At 40.5% G+C, this 23,621-nt stretch overlaps 1 protein-coding gene across 2 annotated transcripts; it reads left to right on the plus strand.

Annotated features, from left to right (window-relative positions):
• relt (RELT TNF receptor) lies at nucleotides 1-23,359 on the plus strand. 2 transcript variants are annotated; one of them, XM_026315571.1, is made up of 11 exons: nucleotides 1-200; nucleotides 13,795-13,869; nucleotides 14,094-14,177; nucleotides 14,491-14,675; nucleotides 15,070-15,122; nucleotides 15,268-15,522; nucleotides 18,690-18,770; nucleotides 19,182-19,260; nucleotides 21,098-21,475; nucleotides 21,666-21,791; nucleotides 22,443-23,359. In XM_026315571.1, the coding sequence occupies exons 2-11, from the start codon at nucleotides 13,828-13,830 to the stop codon at nucleotides 22,444-22,446; spliced, it is 1,287 nt and encodes a 428-aa protein (XP_026171356.1). In that variant the 5' UTR covers nucleotides 1-200; nucleotides 13,795-13,827; the 3' UTR covers nucleotides 22,447-23,359. The 2 variants fall into 2 exon arrangements, with proteins under 2 accessions (XP_026171356.1, XP_026171365.1); XM_026315580.1 differs by having other exon boundaries at nucleotides 15,271-15,522.
• The last annotated feature ends 262 nt before the right edge of the window (nucleotides 23,360-23,621 follow it).

The following is a 23,621-nucleotide window of genomic DNA, read 5'->3' on the forward strand; positions in this document are numbered from 1 at the left end:
TCACAGGGACAGCGCAGTGTTTTGTCTTTTTTCACACTTAGGGGAGCTAGAGAAAGCAGGAGGCGGGGCGTTGTGATGTTCATCCATTCCTGAGCGTCTTTAAATTACGCTACATAAAGTACACCGACCAACTCGGTCCACTCCAGCTGACGAAGCTCGTATCCGAACCCTGATTTCAGTTGCATTTATTCACCAGACCGGTAAGTCTGACAACTTTTTTTTACGCTTGCTCGAGTGTGAATGGCTGCTGAAGCCGGTAGTTTAGTTACTATGTGTCACTCATTGCCGACTAGTGTGAGGCTTTTCTCGCCACAAAGCCGGTCACGACCACATTACGCACGGCGGTAATGTACTCAAATGACTTTCGTGTGTGTTCACACGTCTGCCTGTTCATTCGGCGTGTAGCCTACGGTGCAAATCCATTTAGCGCTGCTCTTTATGGAGGAAAAGAAGTTTCTGAGTAGAGTTCATTGTCTGTCTGTGCAGGCTCTGTTATAATATGTGCATCGACATAGGACATTGCTGTGTTGTTCGTATTGTGACTAAAATATGTGATAGCAGCATTTAGGAACAGTTTACCGGCACGTCATTTAACAGATAATATCTCGATGTAGGCAGGAAACCCCTTTAATTCGGTTGAATAAACTTATATGGAGCATATCTATGTCAGACACTATGTCGTGCTGTAATGACAAGACTGAGCACATGCTTGACGCAAACGTGATGGCCACGGGATGACGTCACGGGCAAGTTGCCTGCTGCTTTGGGTTTTTGCCAGGTAACTGGCAACCTTAGTATTGCATTACTAGCAGAGTGAGCCTTCTCCCCTCTCTTTAATGAAGTGCATAGGATGTTTTGTATAAATCTTTATATGTTTTAGTCACATTAAGTCCTACTAAAAATCTACAGGTCTGTTGTAAAAGCAGACTGCATAGAGGTTGCCAGAAAATGGAGTGTGTGTCAGAGAATTAGCGTACAGTATAAAGTATCTGTTAGAGCCTACCCTATTTGCTTGACCTGATTTGTGTGTGTGTGTGTGTGTGTGTGTGTGTGTGTGTGTGTGTAAGTTGTGTCATCACTTTGTGTGCCATACTGAGGTTTCTGGCAGGAAGCTGCTGAATAACGAGCCCACAACAACGTGGATGAGTGAAACTATACTAAACTAAACTATACCATACAGACAAGCTCCTGGCTGGCTTCTCTCACACACATGTACACACTCGAAGAGGCTCACGTACAGCTTCACGGGCTCTTCCCTGTGTTATCATACAGGCATTTTAAGGAAGGGATCTGGATCTGGATCATCTTATCACACCACAAGTGAAGAGAGGTCAATGTGTGGCTCACACAGCACTTTAAATGTTTGACGTGTAAATATTTATTGTATGAAAAGGCAAACTTCCTGTCAAATACTTTGACCGCATGTCAGTTTTTATCCATTTCTTGCATACAGTGGATATCGCAAATATAAAAATTTCTTTATCACAATAGTTGAACGGACTTGACCTGAAAGCCTTTTTAAGATCACATAATCACAGTGGGCACATGTTCCTGTAGAGGGCTGCCATGTGTTTCAGCCTGCAAATACGTTTTTCCAAGATTATGGATTTAAATGACACTGAAGTATATTGGTCTTACTTGAAAATAACTATATTTATTTTCGGTTCATGATGTCATAGATTAGTGAGAGCGAAACAGCATGTTAAATCAAATAGACTTTATTTTGACTGCTTCAGTTTTGAGTTTATTAATGGTGATATGGTGTGTGATATGTCTCTAGCCTGCCACAAAATGCTTTTGAACACACAATCCTAACACATCTTCCCCCCTGAGAGCAGTACACAATTCAAAGGAGAGACATCGCCTTGGCACATTATTGTTTTGAGGACTGTGTACTGTTTTAGTGTGTACTGTAGGTGTGTAACTATTGTTTTGTCCATCACAAAGTGTGATCAACTTGATGTTTCAGCTAATTGCAGCAAGGCTGGCACCTGTAATAATACACACACACCTTAATTAGTCATTTGGCGCATTACAAATGTAAGTGTGGATTTGTCCTGAGCCAAATTTAACTTTTCATTTTGTGCGCTACCCCACCCAGCATTTGCTGTACTCTGTACATACTTGGGTTTTGGGCAGAGAAAGGAAGACAGAATGAGAAAGGAGAGAGAACAAGAGGTATAAGTAGTGAGGACAGGTCAAAGCGTATATGTTGTTGCTTGGAGCTGATAACAAACTTAGGGGTAACTTAACATAGACAGATGCACTCCAGCAAATCTGTTGGAGCATGTGTCCATGTGAAGGCCAAAGACTGGGCTAATCTTTAATTAGCTCACAAGTCCTGTCATCTGTCCGTCCGTCCGTCCAGCTGGAGTGGCTGGGAATACTGCCTGATGGTCTTTTATCCCCCATACAGTGGCCTGTATGCCTCCCCAGTGTCAGCCAGAGAGCTCCGTGCCAAAGAAATTCCCACTGCTCCGACCACAGATCCTGGTCCAAGCTGGCTCAGTGCTCCACACACTGACTGGTGGAGAACTATAATTACAGGGAGACCTAGACACAAAAACCTGGAAATACGTTGGCACGCACGTACTCTTAGTTCATACACACACAAGCTTAATTATAAGTTATTTTTTAATGGCAAAGCAGAATCAGTAGCGGTTTTTTCTGGACAGCAGTGTACTAAATGCGCAGCAGGCAGTCTCCTTCAGGCGGTGAGACTTTCCTCAGAAGAACAATGTGCAGTTTCTCTGCAGTATTTGTCTGCTAATATGCAGGTCTCTCATGATTTTATAGAAGGTGAGCAAACTACAAGTCATGCTGCAGATGATTCATTCTTTTGAAAGGAAAAGTGTCACTTCCCGGACGTGTCTGTTCTTTCGTCTCGTGTTTTATGTCACATTTCAACCTACTTATCGTGTGAAGTTTCTTTACAGGGTTTTGCTCAGAAAAAATGCTTTAAAAGTAAAAACAGTGATGCTCGTTTTGTCCAAAACCCATACATACTGGCATATATCACAAAGAACTCAACTAACTGGAATAATTATTGCTTTATTAATACTGTCATCAACAATACATCTAAATGCATCAATACTTTGTAGTTTTGCTTCATTTTGAATGTAGGACATTTACTTTTAGTGTGAGTATTAATGTAAACTTTACCTAAGAAAACAAAGTGAATTCTACCACTGCTGCCCACACATTATACTGACACACTGTATTTGTATTGTGGTTCATACCTTGAGCGGTTGCTCAGTCACATATCATGAGATTTGGTTCAGACTCGAAACAAAGGCGGACAGCTGTAATCTCTCCCTGAGTTCACAACCTTTTCCCTCTGTCTCCTCCTCACTGTACTGTGTGCTGTGTAATGACACAGTTTTAAAAATAAGCTTTAAGAAATGAAGAAAAGGAGGCAGTAGATGTTCGCTACCCTACGGGCCAGCTCCAGGGGAGGAAATCTGAAAGCAACCGCAATCTGCTCGCTAAACCCGCCAGGGACTCACCAGGGCTTTCAGTTGCCAGAGCAAATCACACAGCACCATGTCAAACTCTTTGTGACGAGGCACGGGGGAGTGACTGTGCATGTATGTGTTGAATATGTGTGTGTGTGATGTCTTGGGGAGGATCCACACAGTTGTTCATGTGAGGATCGCTACAGATATGTGCAGTTTCAAAACAACCGCTGAGTAATGACAATGTAGCCAACAAAGCAGGAAATTAAACATCAGGTCTGTAGCAGCACTAATATCGAAATATTGAGCACAACTCAAAACGCAGCATATTCAGATCCAGGAATATATGTGGATGTGAGTGTGTATGTCTGTGGCTTCCATGTTGTGGGCAAAGGCGTTGTTGCAAAATCAGACTTTCTTGCTCATCTACTCATATTTTTTTGCCCTCATCATATCCCATCCTGTATATACTGCACAAATGATAATACAATACTGAACTCATATGGAGTTGTTTAAAATATTTAACACTCCCAAAGGTCTGGTTTTTGAAAAGATCCATTAAACTAATAGTTAGACCTTTTGGTAAATACAGTAATTAACTTTCTTGGCAAGAGATAGACAAGAAAACGATAGCACACTTGCATCTCTCTGCTCAAGTGGAAGCAATAGCTAGAAGATGTTAAGTCTATTTTAGCAAATGGTGAAAATTGGGAGAAACAGCATTGATACAGTGGGTACGGAAAGTATTCAGACCCCTTTAAATTTTTCACTCTTTGTGTCATTGCAGCCATTTGCCAAAATCAAAAAAGTTCATTTTATTTCTCATTAATGTACACTCAGCACCCCATCTTGACAGAAAAAAACAGAAATGTAGAAATTTTTGCAAATTTATTAAAAAAGAAAAACTGAAATATCACATGGTCATAAGTATTCAGACCCTGTGCTCAGTATTGAGTAGAAGCACCCTTTTGAGCTAGTACAGCCATGAGTCTTCTTGGGAATGATGCAACAAGTTTTTCACACCTGGATTTGGGGATCCTCTGCCATTCTTCCTTGCATTTCCTCTCCAGTTCTGTCAGGTTGGATGGTGAACGTTGGTGGACAGCCATTTTCAGGTCTCTGCAGAGATGCTCAATTGGGTCTAGGTCAGGGCTCTGGTTGGGCCAGTCAAGAACGGTGACAGAGTTGTTCCGAAGCCACTCCTTTGTTATTTTAGCTGTGTGCTTAGGGTCATTGTCCTGTTGAAAGGTGAACCTTCGGCCCAGTCTGAGGTCCTGAGCACTCTGGAAGAGGTTTTCTTCCAGGATATCTCTGTACTTGGCCGCATTCATCTTTCCTTCAATTGCAACCAGTCGTCCTGTCCCTGCAGCTGAAAAACAACCCCACAACATGATGCTCCCACCACCATGTTTCACTGTAGGGATTGTATTGGGCAGGTGATGAGCAGTGCCTGGTTTTCTCCACACATACCGCTTAGAATTAACTCCAAAAAGTTCAATCTTGGTCTCATCAGACCAGAGAATCTTATTTCTCATAGTCTGGGAGTTCTTCATGTGGTTTTTGGCAAACTCTATGTGGGCTTTCATGTGTCTTGCACTGAGGAGAGGCTTCCGTCGGGCCACTCTGCCATAAAGCCCCGACTGGTGGAGGGCTGCAGTGATAGTTGACTTTGTGGAACTTTCTCCCATCTCCCTACTGCATCTCTGGAGCTCAGCCACAGTGATCTTTGGGTTCTTCTTTACCTCTCTCACCAAGGCTCTTCCCCCACGTTTGCTCAGTTTGGCTGGACGGCCAGGTCTAGGAAGAGTTCTGGTCATCCCAAACTTTTTCCATTTGAGGATTATGGAGGCCACTGTGCTCTTAGGAACCTTGAGTGCTGCAGAAATTCTTTTGTAACCTTGGCCAGATCTGTGCCTTGCCACGATTCTGTCTCTGAGCTCCTTGGGCAGTTCCTTCGACCCCATGATTCTCATTTGCTCTGACATGCACTGTGAGCTGTAAGGTCTTATATAGACAGGTGTGTGCCTTTCCTAATCAAGTCCAATCAGTTTAATTAAACACAGCTGGACTCCAATGAAGGAGCAGAACCATCTCAAGGAGGATCAGAAGAAATGGACAGCATGTGAGTTAAATATGAGTGTCACTGCAAAGGGTCTGAATACTTATGACCATGTGATATTTCAGTTTTTCTTTTTTAATAAATTTGAAAAAATTTCTACATTTCTGTTTTTTTCTGTCAAGATGGGGTGCTGAGTGTACATTAATGAGAAATAAAATGAACTTTTTTGATTTTGGCAAATGGCTGCAATGACACAAAGAGTGAAAAATTTAAAGGGGTCTGAATACTTTCCGTACCCACTGTATGCCTTCAAATAACCAAATCTACTTAACCACCTTTAACTCCCCAGCAAGTAGTGCTTATGTACTTTAAACAGCTCCTTTCAGTGTGCACCCTTACAATAAAACAATGCTGAATGGTTGTATGACAACTATACATGAAATCTGCACAAACATGCGATGAAAGGCTTTTTCCAGTGACTAAAACGGTAATTACTAATCCTGCATGTTGAAAGTGCTGTTTTTACACTATTTGTGTGTGTGTGTGTGTCTCAATAGGAATTGTTTGTTATAGCATGCATGTGTGCTGAGTTTTATATAGAGCTAATATGTGTTTACGAGTTGTACATTAAAATTAAGGCTGTAGAACATCAGGAGCTGATTAACATCATCTGTTGGTGGTGGTGGTGGTGGTGATGTAAGGGAAAATATCTCTGACTCTGAAAAATACCTAATGTCACACAAATTTTTGCAACTCAGGCTGCCCCATGCTCTGCCTGAGAAATAAATTAAAGCAGAGTTTGAATTCTTTTACGGTTGTTTAGGAGCCAGAATGAGTTTGTGGCTGGTTTCTGGTGTGTTACAGTATTAGAAAGATGTACTAGTCTGCTCTTGGACACACTGAATAACAAAATGATTCTCAATGTTTTTAAGCTTTGAAGAACAGCACAACATTACATCTACAAAACTTTCATGTCCACTTGCCAGTTGAAGAGCAACTCTAGTGGGAATTGAGCGTCTGTGAATGAAAGACTTTCTATAAGATGTGGCATCTGTTTGTAAAGAGTAAAACTAACGTTATTTTTTTGTTTGCATATGCGATCATGGTAGCTGTGAGGAATTCTGCAGAGTACAGTCTGGTGTCACCAAGCTGTAAACAAGTTAGCACCTTACTGCATGTTTTCTCTTTTATCTGCCTGGACAGTGTGCAGTAGAGACACAGGAGAAGCCTGTTAGGTTTCTTTCGGTGTACAGTTCCACTGGAAAACATGACAGCTGGCATCACGTCAACCCAAGGACAGAGAGGAGGAATGACGGACGTAACGAGACAGTGGATGCATCTCCAGACATGTGTCGAGAGGCAACCCCTGCCTGGTTATCAGTCGAGCTCCCCATAATGAGATATTGTCTGAGCACTAACGTAGAGTGTGTTGGTGTAAATCTTTCATTTGCCAATAATGGGCACCTCCATTAAGTCAAACAGAGGGTATGGTTGTCCTGATCGCGTCGCTGTTATACACGTGCACATTATCTCTCAGTCCACGAAATGTCTAATGGATAATAGAGTGTAATTACCTTAAACCTTTTTTTTGCCAGCTCAGTTATTTTGTGTTGTATTTCACTCTTTTATAATTGCACCTCATGTGCATCACAATGAGGTGTTTCCCAAGGCTATGTTATGTTATGGGATAGGTAGCCATTATCTGCATGGGAACTTGGTGGTTGACTTTTATTATCAGGGCTTTCTACCTTATGACGAAAGGGAAATCCACATCTATAGAAGTGCTTTTGAACGGCCCAAGGGATTCATCAGCCTCTTCAGAAGCACGTTCAGCGTTCAGTGTACTGCACCTTTTTATTAAATTACGCCAGCATGCTACAGTAATGAGCTGTTTTCAGTTTGCGAATGCAGCCACTTCTGACTGCATGCAACATCTTGTTGTGTTTGTTGTAAAGTTAGAATTCTGGAGGAATTTTTAAAGACCTTGTTAAACTTGGTTACAATGCATGTCTGAGATAATCTAATGGGTTTTTAAAGGATTTATGAGCCTAAGACAGCAGGATTTCTCAATATGTAAAGTAATCTTTTGAACTTAGTCTTTTTCTGATGATGCATCATTAAACATACAGGGACTGTAGGATTCTGTTCTTATTTATTCCAGTCAGAAGTTTCCAGGACACAGCAAGTCAATCAATCAATCAATCAAGCAGTTAATATATTTTAACATATTTTAACTTTTCATGGTCCTAAAAACCATGAAAGGAGAGGTTTCGACCATTGCTGCTACTACAGTCAAAATGTCATACTCTATTCATACGAACTATTACAATACCTGTCAGTGTCACCAACCCCTCAGCAAACCTCAATGGATGAAGGTTCAAGAAAGGATAAGATCATGTGTTTTAACGACCTTGTGCAAGTGTTCACTCTGCTGCAGACCTTTTTCAATAAGGCAGCATATTGTAGTTGTCAGTGTGTCATGATGCCACAGGTTTGCAAACGCTGCTGATAAACCTTATAAACATTATAATCTCCAGCATTCAGCTATAACCTCAGATCCCAGGTTTCTCTGGAGCGAAGGTTTTTATGGTCATACTCACACCTCTGCCATAATAATTCTGACTTGGCTGACGGCACTTCCACATTGATCAGAAGACTCCTTGTATTGAGATGTGTTGAATTAGCTGATGTATTCTCAGGGTCCATGTTTCTTTGTAGTCTTTAAGTCATACTCTACACAGGCTGACTGTACACCCATTCTGTTTTGTCACAAAAGGTGTGCCTGAAAACCAAGGGGAAATTAAGTGTGGGACTGCAACAAGAAAGAAAAAGAAGTTATTTCATTCAATAGATTTTCATTATATGAAAAAAACACAGTCACATTTTAATGCACATGATGACGATGCATCTCAAGAATCAGTATATATGAGAATCAGTTATAAAGCTATAGCTAATAGAAGTTATGGAAAATGTTGTACCTGTAGACATTAATTACATTGTGGCATTAAAAATAAAATAGTCTGAGGTCTAAGGATCCTGTTCTTAAGAAACACGGCTCGTTGTTCGGAAGCCAATAGCTTGGTGGCCTGACCCTGCTTTACACTTGATCCCCTCAGCTGCTCAGTCACCTCGAACTGTAAGGCGAGGAAAATCGCACTCATTCTTGTGTTTCCTCTTTTGTGGTTCCTTCCTTCCTTCACGGCTTCATCCAGTAGGATTTCTCAGCTCAGCTGCTGCATGACATCAAGAGGCCAGAAAAAGCTTTCCAAACACATTAGCTGTGACTCTGGTCCTCACCCCAAAAACCACCACAAAATAGAATGATGCCCGTGTTTTTGTCATGCCTCTGCTATTACTTCTTTATTATTGTTATTTTTAGGTCCCTTGAACAACACAGAAAATGTGACTGGTCATCTGATGTTGTCGCGACATGTTATTTGAAGTGTCAAAACAGCACCACTGGGTAACTGCTGTTTTATACAGGTTGGGAAAACCTGTCATGCTCCTCCCCCTTCCCTTTTAACTCTATTTCTGAATATTTATCCTGTTTTGTTGTTTTTGTCCATCCCCATAAAATGAAGGCATTGTGGGTGGACGTCATTTGGCCTCTCTGTTGTCTGTGCTGGGATAAACTGGGAGGTGTCAATGTGTTGTTATAACAAACGCTCTCCTCCTCTCTCTGTCTACATATTTCTGTCTTTCTCTTTTATTCATGGCTCCTTCAACTCATTCATCCATCTCACTGCAGCCAAACCGAAGCACATGAACAGCCCAGGTGTGAAACACACCAGGTCATGAAAAAGGAAACATGCAAACAATAAAATGCAAGTACAGGAAAGACAACTCAGACAGGTTAGTGAGGACAGACGGATCATGTGGAAGCAAAGTGTGAGAGCTTAAGGAAGAGAGACACAAAAGTTACAACAAACAGACAAAGAACTAGTTTCAGCTGGGATTATATGAAGCCTTTGTTAAAAGGCAGTGATACCATCTACTTTTTATTGTCTTGCGAGCCAGTGAGTATCTCCACCTCAGTATAGCTTATGAAGTTCACCAGGTGGTGTCCAACTCAGCTAAGTGTCAACATCAGAAACTCTAGTAAGTCAATCTCATTACTCAGTTTTTCATTAGTTTCTCCTTTTATTGCTCTTCATACTAAGCTAGATGCCATAATCTTCACTGACAGGGGCTCAACAAAGTAAAATAATTTTGATTTTGATGTGGAGTAAATAAGCATGATGTGACATATTAATAAAAGAGCTTTACAGTTCTGGTTTGTGCAGTTTGTTACCTTGTGACAGACTTTCCAGACTTTATGCTACGATAAGTTAACAGGCTGCTGGCTGTAGCTTCTTTGTTAGCAGGAAAGTATGGCTCTTTTCATTATAGTTTATAGTAACTGTTAGAATTAATATTGCTTAAAGCATTTCGGCCATCACAGCACAGAAAAGAACTCTGCACTGCTGTGAGTCTTAGCACCACTTTGCTATAGATTTAGGAAAAAGAGAATGATGGGTATTTGTAAGCAGAGAGGGCCACATGTGGACGTGGAGTGGTCACGTGCCTGCAGGTCCAGTGGACGTCCCACACATGGCGAGCACATCTTTATTGGGGCGGGGGCGGAAAAAAAAACTTGGAAAAAGTGGAATTAAATACAAATACATGAGATGCATGAATATTTCATTTAGTGTGTTGCTATTTCCCTATTTAGCAAGCAGGTGAAAACAGTTTTAGCAGTAAAGACAGTCTGAACTGACATGCAGTAGGTTTTTCAATAAATTTACATATGCTGAGCTCTCACCAGGCTTTTTATTTTACGTTTGATTTTTAATCCAACCTTTGAACCACATCGTGCTGCTGTATAATGATAATTTCAGACTGTATGCATTCAGCCCATGATAGAGCAGTTTTACCTTGGTCTGCTGAGGTTTATGTGCAGTTGTTTCTGCAACTGCACTTCTGGAGGTCAAGTAAGGTTCTCTGTGGAAAGCAAATTTTCCTCTGCCACTCGAACTCGTTCCAATTTGTTACTTGACACTTTCCAAAAAAAGAGGTACTTAATTGTAGGTCCTGTTTTTATTTTGCTTGCTCTATCATTGTCGTTGTATTGATCATTTCTTCCCCCTTTCTTTTCAGTTGTGTGTGACTGTGTGCACATATACAGTATGTGCACGTGGGTGACTTGTAATTAGCCTCTTGCTCTGGTCTGTATGGCATTTTAACAAATGCTTCTATATATATATCATGCTATCAGGTTAAGGTTTTAGCAGTCTCACTCCTTACCACTTTCTCCTCTTTCCATCCCTCTCTCCCTCCCTTCTCCCTCTTTTCTTCCTCTGCAGAGTTCAAACTAGAGATTTACCCTCATGTTTTCTCTTTTCACCCCGAAATTATGCTTCAGTACGCAGAGCCTTGTCCGACCAAAATCATACACCCATGAAATTTTTTATTTTCTTGTTTGTTTAAGGCACAGCTAAGTGTTGGCTGGATGTTATGGCCTCCCAGATGGATGTGTGTGTGGGTGTGTGGGTGTGTGTTTGTGTGTGTGGGTGTGTGCGTGTGTTTGTGTGTGTGTGTGTGTGATTTGTGTAGGGGTAAGGCTGCTTTAATGCAACTCTCTGACCCTTTGACCATGTAGCAAAATATGTTTTAAACATAAGTAAGCAAATTAACACTCAAACGCATTAACTCTCTTGCCACAATACGTGCGGTCAGCAAACACACAAACACACACTACACACACCTCAACAGCATGTCCCGACTGTGCATTAATTTGTGAAGTTACTTGTTCATGTAGGTGACTGACACAGACACAGACACACACACACACACACACACGCACACATATACACAGAGACATACACACACTCTCACACTGTTTTAGCTGTGATAGAAGGGGTGTGTCCTAAGGATGAAAGGGGTGTGTCTGTGGTCAGAGTGACAGTATATGACTCAGCCAGGTACACTGAATTCCCCATTCTGCTACACAGAATTGTGTCTGTCAGAGTTTTGTTTTATTTCTTTAACTTTTCTTTTTGCATTTTAGTCTTAGCTTTATCTCACCAGTTGAGACTTATAGAATTTCAGATTTTTTTTATTTAAATTTTCTAGTTATCAAGTCTTTCATTTGTCTAAGCAGCATCTAATACGACGGTTATCAAGCTTATTTTTTGCTGTTTTTGACAAACTTTAAGAACATTAGAGCATATTTGAGTTTGGTCCTGATTTTTGCATTTGCAGTAGTGCGCACAGCATCTTCATTGAGTTGCCAAGGCAACTGTGTCAGTCAGCTGCAGGTCTGGGGTACGTATGTTGCTCTGTCTTTCTCCTCTCTCTCATATTCGTTTTCTGTTTCTTTTCTCTACTTTCTCTACTCTTGAAATCCTGTCTACACTTCATCTGCACTCTTTCTCAAACTTTCCTTTACACTTTGAATACTCCTCATATCTTCTTGAGTTTTTTCTGTCCCGCTTTCATCCTTATTCTTTTTTTTTTTGTTTGTGTTTGACATATTCCCACATGCCTCATATGTTTTTCTTCAGTCAGTGGCTGTATTTATGCCTATTTAGGGCCAACATTCTGTCAGTCATATTGTCTTCTCATAAGAGAAAAGAACAAAAAAGGAAGAAAAAACATTCTTAGCATTGCAATCTGGCATATCTGCTGCGTCAGTCATTACATGCATGTGTGATATCAGTAAATTCACAAGGACCGAAGTATGAGAATGTCTGTCGTGTCTCAGGTCTGTCATTGTTTAACGTTGCTATACAATGACATATCGGATCCCCCTCAGAATACTAGTCGTGTGTGAATTTACAGTCCTATAATTTCAGGTAAAGAGAGCTAACTACATATCAAATAAGAAAACATTACTTTCTTTCTGTAACTAATTTCCCTCACTGCTAGAATATTGTGAGACACAGTGGAAGTAGTGATTGAACAGAATGACTGAGCTTTTTTTTTTTTTTGTCACCAGCAGCTCAAGAAAGTGCTAAAACATCATGTTTTTAGAGGGCCCTGGATAGGTCTGTCGTTGAAATGCATTTAGTTTCTTTCTTTTATTTATGGGTGCAGTTGATATGTCACACACTTGACCTGTCATTATAGGTCAAAATTGAAAAGCCAGATTTTAAGTTGAGCTTCAGAACATCCACTCAGCTCTCCTTCCCTGTGCTGACTTTTTAAACTATCATAATCATCTTGTTGATAAAACATGATTAAACAGTGAAATCTGAAGGTGAACTTATGACAATGTCAGAATGCAAGAAATATAGTCGGAAAAACAAAAAATTTTGTTATAAGAATTTCGGATTCAGAATTATCAGATTTTGTCATTCTGGCTCTGTGTGTGCACGGACATGTTTGTGTGTGCACTGTAGGGAGTAATGCTTTTTTAAATAACTGTTGTCAAATACTTTCCGACTGCAAATAGCTAACTTTAGAGATGACGGCACTGTTGCTGTAACACAATACAGCAGCTTGTGGCACAGAGATCTAAACACATGACCCATCTTTGTAGACTAACAGATTGTTGAAATTTTTCTTTAATTTGTTTTCAAAATCATAATAAAATATCTTATTATAAAATATCTTATTTTGCAAAATAAAACAGTACAATCAGATTTTTTTATATTGTATATGTCAATCCTACTATGTCATTTTATTTGGATTTATCCATGACTGCTGTATTTTTCAAACTCAATTAAACTCCAAGAAATGCTCATTCCTGGAGCAGGAATGAGCATGTCAAGTGATTAAAAAAAAGTCAGCATGTTGGCAAATGAATATGTTGTACTATGAATAATTGCTTTAAATGTCTATGTGAGCACAGACGGTCCAAAAATAGCCAGAGAAAAGCCCTGGTTTATTCACTGCTGTCCAAAAAAGGCCCTGATTCATTTTAAATGTTATTTACAGCATTTACAACTGCTTCTTACTTACAAGACTCTGCGCTCCTGGATAAGTCACAAAAATGACTCAGGTGTTTTTCGCCATGTAAGCACTGTGTGTGTGTGTGTGTGTGTGTGTGTGTGTGTGTGTGTGTGTGTGTGTGTGTGTGTGTGTGTGTGTGTGTGTGTGTGTGTGTGACAATAAAAAGGTTCTGGCTTTTCACGTGTTGTACTGTCATCAATTATGTTGTGTCTTGTTGTACTGCATGTCATCCATATATGTCTATAAGCTGACACGGTTGATTTTGTTTTTTTTGTACACTTCAGTAAGTGGCCCTAATCATGTTTCGATTAAACCCTTTTCTGATCTGTTTTTTTCCGTCTCCATTAGATCATATGTACATAGAAGAATACATTGAAGAAGATGAGGAACCACCTTTGCTGCTCAGCTCTTGTCCTTCTCACGGTAAATATGTGCATCTGTGTGTTTGTTTGTTTATTTTTAAGGGTGTAGGTGTGGTAAACTTGACATTCATTTTGGTTCCTTATCATCATGACTTAGAAAGTATATGCAGTCAGTTTTACTGCAAATCTCTACTGACTCATGGGCTTGTGTGTGTCTGTGTCTGTGTGTGTGTGTGTGTGTGTGTGTGTGTGTGCGCGCGCGTATGCGTGCATGCGTATCTGCAGGTGTTTGGCTGTGGTGGGACTGCAGCAGTGCGGTGTCGGTGGGAAGCATCTCTGCAATGCCCTGCAGGCCAGGAACCTACCAAGGTGACACTAATCGCACATAGAATTCAACTCCTCCTCCTACCTGCCTTATAATTGGGTCACAACATTCAGTACAAAATCTAGATATTTGCTTCCATAAATCACTGTTCAATGCCAAACATGTATGCCTTTGCTTTATAAGGAGGACTTCTATGAAGGTCTGGCGTGGTTTGTTTTGATGCAGGTTGTGTTTGCAGTGTCAACACAGAGGCAGGACCTCTTTATCTAACAGCCCATTCTTTGCATTAGAGGGATGTTTCCTTTTTGGATTTTGCAACTGCTTTTGCCTGATTTAGTGTGGCTTATGTCTTTCCAGGCTGGTGAGCGGATTCAAAGTCCAACAGAGGAAGTGCAATGCCAGTTATGCCCAACTGGAACTTTTTCAGATGCTTTAGACTCAGAACTTTGCCGCCCACATGCTTCCTGCAAGTTCCTCAGCCGACAGGTTGCAACCCCCGGCACTGCGACCTCCGATGCCAGCTGTGGTGACTGTCTGCCTGGGTAAAGACTTCCAGTCTGTCTCTTTGGTGACCTACCTGTCTGCTTCTTCATCCACACACAGACTTCAGCTTCACATTCAAAGAGATTTGCTCATATATGTACCATATAAACTTTCATTTGTTCTAAATTAAGTCCTGAGGTTTTCTCTGTGTCGAGAGATCAAGAAGGCACACACGCATGCATGCACAAACACAAACACACACATACACACATAGTACAGTACGTCATTCGCCACATTGGGCAGGCCACATTGAGCACCAATGGACATAGCATGCCGCAGGCTATAACCGCTGATTCATTCTTTCGTTGTAAAACAGTCCCTCACTTTTTTTTCCTCTTTTCTGTCCACCTCTCTAATTATGCTCTTCTCTTTTCTTTCTTTTTCCATTTGCAGGTTTCACTCCACTGCCACAGGGGAGGTTTCCACCCAGACTCCCTGTGTAAAAAGTACGCATGCTCGTGCAGTGTCTGTTCTCTATTTCTGGGAAATGAGCAGGATTCACATACTGCAAATCATTTAATTTAAAGTATCATAACTAAGACCCTGTTTTTGCTCACTCATCTTTTTTTCATCTTCTTTTCTTTCTCTAAGTAGCTGTACTCGTCAGAACGGTTCGCACAGTGGGTAAAGGTCCATCCAATGATGCAGCAGGTCCGGTCAACGGCACAGTGGTCCGCAGCGCTGAGGAAAAGACTGCCGAATATGCCGTGTTTGCCTTGGTACCCATCTTCTGTGTGATGGGTCTGCTGGGCATCCTCATCTGCAATATCCTGAAGAAGAAGGGATACCACTGCACCACTGAGAAAGAAGGAGGAGATGAAGAGACCGCCACACCCCAGAAAGAAGGTAAGAAAGAGATGAGAGGACAGAAATTACAGGAAAAAAGTCAGAAAAGTGGCAGAGGGAGTGATTACTGAAACTTCCGTTTATGCCCACAGAAATGCCAAATTAGCACACACGCACGCACATGATGTGGCCAAGTATCATTAGAAGTCAGGGCAAATCCAAGCCCAAAGTGCAGCCACAGCCTGTGTAGCTCTGTTACATGACTGCACTCAATCGCACATGGGAGGCTTTTTGTCTTTCAAAGTTTGACCTCGCAGGGGTCATTACATCTCACGCACGCTGTTTTGTTCTAAGCATGCACTGTTATTCTCGTAATCTTCCTTTTTGAAAAGGGGAAAAACAGCATTCTTAACTTACTCACCCTGCTGACATCAGAGAGAAATAGACTTGAGCAAACACAGAACAAAGTATAAAGAGAGATGGGAGAGGGCAGAAGAAGAAAGAAATAGAGGAAAGGGAGGAAGATACCAATAAATGCAAACTGAAAAGAGTTCAGAAAGACAAAGATGGCATATAAGCAATAAATCAAGCAAGAAAGCAGGTTTTAACACACCAACTCTTTGTGGTTTACACAGTCTGACAATAATATGACTGCTCTTTTATTCTGTTCTTTCAAAAGTCTACAGTCATATTCTTTTTGAGACTTTTTTTTTGTCAATCTATAAACAATTTTCCAGGTCTTGACCCTAAAAAAATCTGTTCCATTCCAATTTGTTGTTGTAAGACAAAAACTCCACCATCCCAACATGTGGTTTGATCTCAATGGTGAAACATAAAACAGATCATGTCTTCTTTCCTCTCTTTCCCTATGGACCTCCCCTGCTCAGCACGCTACACCCTTATTTCCTTTATGCTAGTGTACATCATGTACTGTACATGACAGGCTTGTACAGCAAGTAAAACTGTGAAGTCACATGGGATGTTACACTGCTCAGAGCAGATTTTTATTTTTTTAAAACTGTGTAACAGAACAGACAATGCACTTTTTGGTATTTTTATTTTTTGTAATGTTCACTGGCGTGTGGACTAATTTAAAATTGCACAAACTCAAATGTGTGTCAGAGAGAGTTTAAATCAAAACTTAGCAAACACTGCACACTTATGTTTGTTTACAGTTTGAACAAAATAAAGAAAAATGAGCACTTATTGTGTTCAGCAGGAATTACACGTCACTGCTACACAGTGTTATCTTGGGGCTCGCTGTGCAGTAGCAGACAGACAGTACACATGGCCAGAAGTTACTGGCATTTGGTGCATAAGCATAAACACACTTAAAGGCTAAGCTGGCTTTGCCTTCACTCACCTGATGGTGTGAGGCTCAGAGGAAAGCTGTGCGACAGCAGTGTCATAGAACAGCTGCTGGCTCAGCAGAGCAGAACCTCTGACAGAACATGACACGTAAAGAAACTGTTTACATTTAGAAAACACCTGGGGCTTTGGACAACTTACCTTTATTAAAACGTTCAAATACAACTGGTCATATCGAAAGCAGTGATCTTCTTTGCAGACCAGAACCCACATCATACCACCTGTAGATTGTTATTTCATCAAACAGAACAGTAACCATACCTGTGGCTCTGTATGAAACTGCAGCCCACATTATGGGGGGATTTATTTTATCTTCATGTACCTGATCCATATTGACACATTATACAGTTTTTATTCAAAGTTACATATACACTCCATTGGAGGTATAGTAATAGTACATGATAATAGTACATGCAGGTTGGCCTGTGTACTGCATTTAATGGTGACCAGGGTGATCCAGGACCAGCAGATCTCCATTAGGTTTGACAGTATCTTCTAAAGCAGCTGCCAGTGTTAAGATGTGATGGAGGATTTCAAGCATTGTCGAGGAAAGACAAAGACCGAGACAAGAAGCTTTTTGTGAATGATCTCTGCCTTTTGTTTTCAGTGTTGCCTTGGTCTCTTCCTCTCTGAGGACGTTGTTATGAAACATAAGATGTTCCTTCACTTAAGGGAAACTCCCTGAATCCCCATTCCCCTGTTGCTCAATTTATCTGCTCAGTTTATCTATTCTCCTTCTTGGCTCTCTAACCCCCCCACCCTTTCTCATCTGAACATGACACTATTCATCCATCTCTCCTTTCCCAGACAGATCAATAATTCATTCGGGTCCTGATATCATGGTTTACGTCTCCTCTTTCTCTCTCCCTTCTCTTGTTTATCTCACTCCTTTTGTCTTCAGCTTCAGTGTTGTATATAAAAAGTAATATTTGTTAATGTTTTACAAATGTAATGGTATTTGTTGGAAGCAAGTAAGTACTCTCAGCACTTCCTCCTGCACAGCTTTGAGGACAGATGATGCAGTGGTGCATCATCATGATGGACAAGGGTTAGTAAAGAAGACCAGTAATGTAAAGAAGTAAAACACTGCAGCTACAAAAATAAGAATAAAACAATAACTAAAAGGACAGTGAAAGGCTTGAAATGTTTCACAGGAGAATTTTCTTTCTCCTTCTTTCTTGTTGTTATGCAACTGTACTTGTTGCAGTGCGTGTCTGTTGTAGTTCTGACTGAGCTAAGGTTAGAGGTAAATGTCTTACTCCAGCACTTTTCTCATCATCTCCAGTCAGCAGGAACACCCACGGGGATGAATTACAGCAAAGCCAGGCTTAGTTAGGCAAGGCTAGAATCAGACTCAGGGCTGCAGACAGGGAAAGGGTTTGACTTACTGGTGAGGACAGTGACAAGAGAACTAAGAGGTGGACAGAATGGGCAAATGTGTGGTCTGTAACACAAAGAATGTCATGGAGTCAGACTGTGTGTTTATGCAGCATGAAGGTCAGCCTGCTTAGCTGCAAGGGCAGAACAAAAGGTAGTTACTGCAGTTTTCCAATTCAGCCGCAGTACTGCTGCATGTACAGTAAAGTTGGGGATCAATATGAACTCTTTTTTTTTTAAATTTTGAAACATAAATGAATATAAAGCTATTGTTTAAATGTATCTACAGTCTAATGCTGCTTCTACAGGAACCGACCCATAAGCGCAAACACAGTCTATACAGTCACATTTTGTTTACAGGCTCTGCATGGCAACTCAGAGTAAAATTGATGTAATATACACTGATACAGTCTAACAAAACAGGTCCTGCAATAAATTAAAACATTTGACTTGATAATTTCTCTGCTTCTGTCTTTTTTTAGGTAACAATTGTCCCTACATATCTGATGACCCGAATGAAGACACCATCAGTGTTCTTGTTCGCCTCATTACTGAGAAAACAGGTGAATGTTCTGCACACTCTAACATTAATGACACTCATGAGCTAGTTGTCGATGCCATTTCATCTCTTGTGGCTTTAGTGGGGACCACAAGACCACAGTGTCGTCACAGCACAATGCAAACAAACTGAAGACGTGTCTCTAGTGCTGCCTACTCAGCAGCTCTTTCATCTTAGACTGATGGTTGACTTCAGAAATTAGAAGAGGGTCTAGTGGATTAAGCTTTCAGTAAAACTTTGCAATGCAAATATACTTTCACTGTTTGCAGGATATAAATCAAAAGCTGCTACATACTTTATGTAATTCTGTCTTCTGATCTGTCTGCACTGGAGACCAATAACTAGAACAAAATGACTGACTGTCATTGTAGCCATCGTCATCAGTGTCACCTGTCTGTATGTATGTGTGTCTCAGAAAATGCTGCTGCACTTGAGGAACTGCTGCTGGAATATGAGAGCAAACAGATGACCATGAGTAAAGGCTCTTCAATCAAGTATGAGACCACACGCACACACATATAAACATAAACACAAATCATCATATACTTTTGCTAAGTCATGCTGGTTAAAGAGGCTAGGATGGTTTGTAAGAGGACAAGACTGAAGACTGAAGAGAGGCTCTTGCAAAGGTGCTCTAATGAATGTGTTTTTGTGTATATGGCAGGTTGTTAAGGCAGAGACAGGGAGAGTTTATGTTCTTCCACAGAGAGACTACTAAGAAGGATTTGGACTGAATAATAATATAAACCTAGATTCAGAAATAGCTAATCTCTAACTTTCATGAAAATTGGTATATTGTATGTTGCTGGAGGAAAAACAAAAGGTTTGGTGGTTTATTCTGTGTCAGCCATGTTTTTCATTATCAGATACATTTACTGTTGATATTTACGTTTGACATCTACACAACAAAATGCTGTATATGTAATTTATGTATATCATCTATTAATAATAGAAAGAGACAGAAGTAGAGAACATGTGAAAATAGATAAATAAATATGATAGAATAACCAATTTTATTGCTTCTTAAAAAGGATAGAATTGCAATCCTGGCATAGTTGGTAGTATGCACAAGTCAAAGGAAAACAAAACTTAAAACATTAAAACAGGAAATAACTTGTATGTACTTTCATATAATACAATAATTTAATATAATACAAATATTTACTGCTTCTGTAAATGCTTAAGTAAAGCATTCAAAGGCCACCTTGAACTAGCACAATTCAGAGCAGGTCCTGCATGCATGATGCTGATACTTGGCAGTGACTTATTCCCACTGAGTGAACGTTGTAACCACTGTCTTTTGAGTCATGAGGCTCCAACAGTCTGCCAACAAGCTCTCTGGTTGTCACATAGCTTGAAGTCACATGATTTACACCACCAAGCATAGTTGTGCTTAGATCTTGGGCTATAAGTTGTGGCCATTAAACCTGCTCAAGTAGTAAGAGTTTAATTTAAGAAGTTCAGTATCATGCTGGGCTGCACCACTGCTCAGCAACTGTCTTTGATAGAAAACATAAAAAATCATTTGAACGATCTTTAAAATGCCCTTTGTCTTCTGCAGAGACCTAGCTTCTCTGACACAATCACTAAAGCTTATACACAATATACTCACAATATAATATGATGCTAATCGGATCCAATTTAATTCAGTGTGTGCCACAATACAATAATGAGGGGTCTCAGGGGCCCCTGGCAGTGTCCATCTGCTCAATGGGCTGCCCATGACATGTGATCTTTAGATTCGAGAACATTCTCTTTCACACACACAAACACACGATATATACAATTGTGAAAAGCTTTAAAACCCCGCATGTGTGTGGGCGCACAGTAGGTTTTGCAAAGGCTATCTGGGGTTGCTCACTCCCTAGCATTCATCTCTTCTGCTCTGCCCTTAAATGCAACATAAAAAAGACATTAAAGAGTCCAGGGCGAATGTGAGCAATACACAACACTAAGAGATAAAATTTCCAATTTGAATTTTTGTTTCAATTCATTTTCCATCTACACATTAAAATTTAAGGCTTACAACTGTGCAAGATGCTCACTTCAGTGTTTGGATGTGTTTGGAGTCTAAAAGACCTTTTTATGGTTCATTGCTCAGCAAGTTTAGTTAGCACAAATGGAAATATTAAAATGAATGAGCTTTTGTAAATTTCTGGGTCCTGGTATTGTGCATGCTAAGTCACTCACTGTCATTGCTGGTGGGAAACTTGAATGCCACAGGCCTATATAAAAGTTTCAAGAAACTAGTTTTTCCACTATACCAAGTCAAACTTTTTGTAGCACAAAATGGAGTGTAACTTATCCTCTCCTGGTCTTCTTTCCTGACAGGTTCCCAATGCTGTCTCCTCTGTCTCTGTTCCGTTCCCTCCCCAGACTTTGCCCCCACCAGTCCCATCTCCATACCATCTCTGGCTTGTCCGGTCTGGCCCCCAAACATGGCTACCGCTGCTCCCGCTGTGCCCACAAAAAATGGCCACCTGTTCTCATTCCTCCTCTGGATACCCTCAAAGATCCCCTGAAGACCCCCCATACGCTTATCTTGCCCTCCCTGGACACACCGAGTGAGCAGCAGAAGAGCTCTCTTCTCGGGGGAGAGTGTGTCGACACACACTGTACACAAGCTGTTGTGCCAAATACTGTAAAGGAAAAAGTGGAAGGGAATGGAGTGAAGAAGGAGGGCGAGCTGACTGTATTGTCTGTGGGGAGGTCAGATGCACTTTTTTTTTTTTACATCTTACATACAAAGCATATGATCATTTTTATCAAACATAAAATTACCAGATTTTAAATAAACTTTGAGAAATAGCAGAAAGTCTGTAAAGTGCATTACTGTTGCAATATCATCGTCATGTAATTTGAAAATAAGGATGATTATATCTTTTCGCTCAATTCACAGATTCCAAGTTGCACAGATCCCCGAGCAGACGCCTGTCACTGTGGAAACCAAGACCTCATCCCATGAGCAGGGAAACTTCCTGTTTGGTGGGAAACATTTCTCCTCTTCATCATCTGGAATCAGAAGGTACAACCTGAGACGCACACTTCTTTCTCTTTGCCCTGTTACTACTACACTATTATTGTTTCTCTTTGTCTTTCTACTTCTAGCCTGGCTAATATTTAAAACAGTTTCAGTCCTGTGATACAGATGGAGGTCATTACCATGCCACTGTCCCAGTGCCATTGCTGGGAAACTTGAATGCTACAGGCCTATATAAAAGTCTTAAGTAATTATACCAAGTCAAATTTGACTTGACCAGCATTTAATCATATTGTCTGTTTCGCTGGGAAAGGAAATTACACTAGTATGATCAGTTTAGTGGAGAAGTAACAATTAGTAAAAATGAGCTTGACAGGTCATGAGCACATACCAACACTCCCTGTAGTTCATCAGACCTGTGTCAGTATTATTTTAGTAATAATAATGTGGCCCTGCCTATTGTAAAAATGATATGGTTTTTTGCAATACTTGAAAAATCTCTGTTGGTACATGACACTTGCAAATCAGCTGAAATGAAGACTAATGGGATCAGCATATTGTGAAAATGATTACATTTGATTGACTTTGTTAATGATTATGACTACTTAGAAATGTGAGGTATCTACTTAGTTGGCTTTTGTTTTCCTTCGTGTCCTACCTGTGCATCCTCCTTGACATTTTGACTCTCTCTTTCAGGTGAAGACAGACTTAGTGATGCTGTACTATAACACTACCTCGCTGAAGATAACCTTATCAGCTGGTTGGGAGGGTGTTTTTAGACCACTTCGAACAGAGAAACCACAAGAACCACTTTCTGCTGGAAGAAGTTGCTTATAATTATGTGATATGAGGAGTATCACTGTATTTATTATTTCAGAAAACATTATTGAACTTCACATATGTACTATTGTAGAAGTTAAATCGCAGCTGCTTGACTGCCCCAATCCAAAGGGAAAAGCTTGTTGGATACACATAGAATGGAGAGATTTATGTATAGCTGTATTATGTAGCTATGTCTGACACTTGAAGAGAAGATTGCACCTGGAGCGACTGTGTTTGTGCTTCCATGTAAAAAAAAAAAATTCATAGGCTAATTCTGGGAGCAAGACTAAATACAAACACTTATTCATAAGAGTTAATGTTAAAGAAGAGGGAAGGATCCAGCCAAGCTGTCTGTGACCAAGTGCCATATTAACTACTGGTAAACGTCATAACTGTGGTTTGAAACAAGAACATGGATGATTTGGGGTCAAATGACACTTGATTAAAGACTGGTAGCACTACAGTGAGTATTATAAAGAAAACAATGTTATAAAATTATCATTTTGGAGTTGTAAATACTTTTATAAGTTTAGTGATTTATCTTCTCCTGCTTTGCTCAAATAGAAGTTGCAGTTGAGTTCGAAAGAAGATGCTGAATGTGGTGTTAGCTAAAGGAGCTCACTGCAGTCACTGAGTTCATTTGAACTTGCTGAGTTTGAGCATGATGGGCAGCACGGTGGATGAGTGGTTAGCACTGTTGCCTCACAGCAAGAAGGGCCTGGGTTCGAACCTTACTGTGTGGAGTTTGCATGTTCTCCCTATGCTTGCATGGGTTTTCTCTAGGTACTCCAGTTTCCTCCCACAGTCCAAAAACATGTATGTCAGGTTGATTGGTGATTCTAAATTGCCCATAGGAGTGAATGTGAGCGTGTGTGGTTGTCTGTCTCTACGTGGCCCTGTGGTGGACTGGCAAACTGTCCAGGGTGTACCCCTGTCATTCACCCAAAGAGAGCTAGGAGAGTCTCCCAGCAGATCCCCGTTGACCCTAAATAGGAATAAGTGGGTGGATGGATAGATTAATTTTTATCGATAATACCGATTAGTTGTTGCAGC

This window comes from Mastacembelus armatus, chromosome 13 (assembly GCF_900324485.2).
Source record: "Mastacembelus armatus chromosome 13, fMasArm1.2, whole genome shotgun sequence".
Taxonomy (NCBI): domain Eukaryota; kingdom Metazoa; phylum Chordata; class Actinopteri; order Synbranchiformes; family Mastacembelidae; genus Mastacembelus; species Mastacembelus armatus.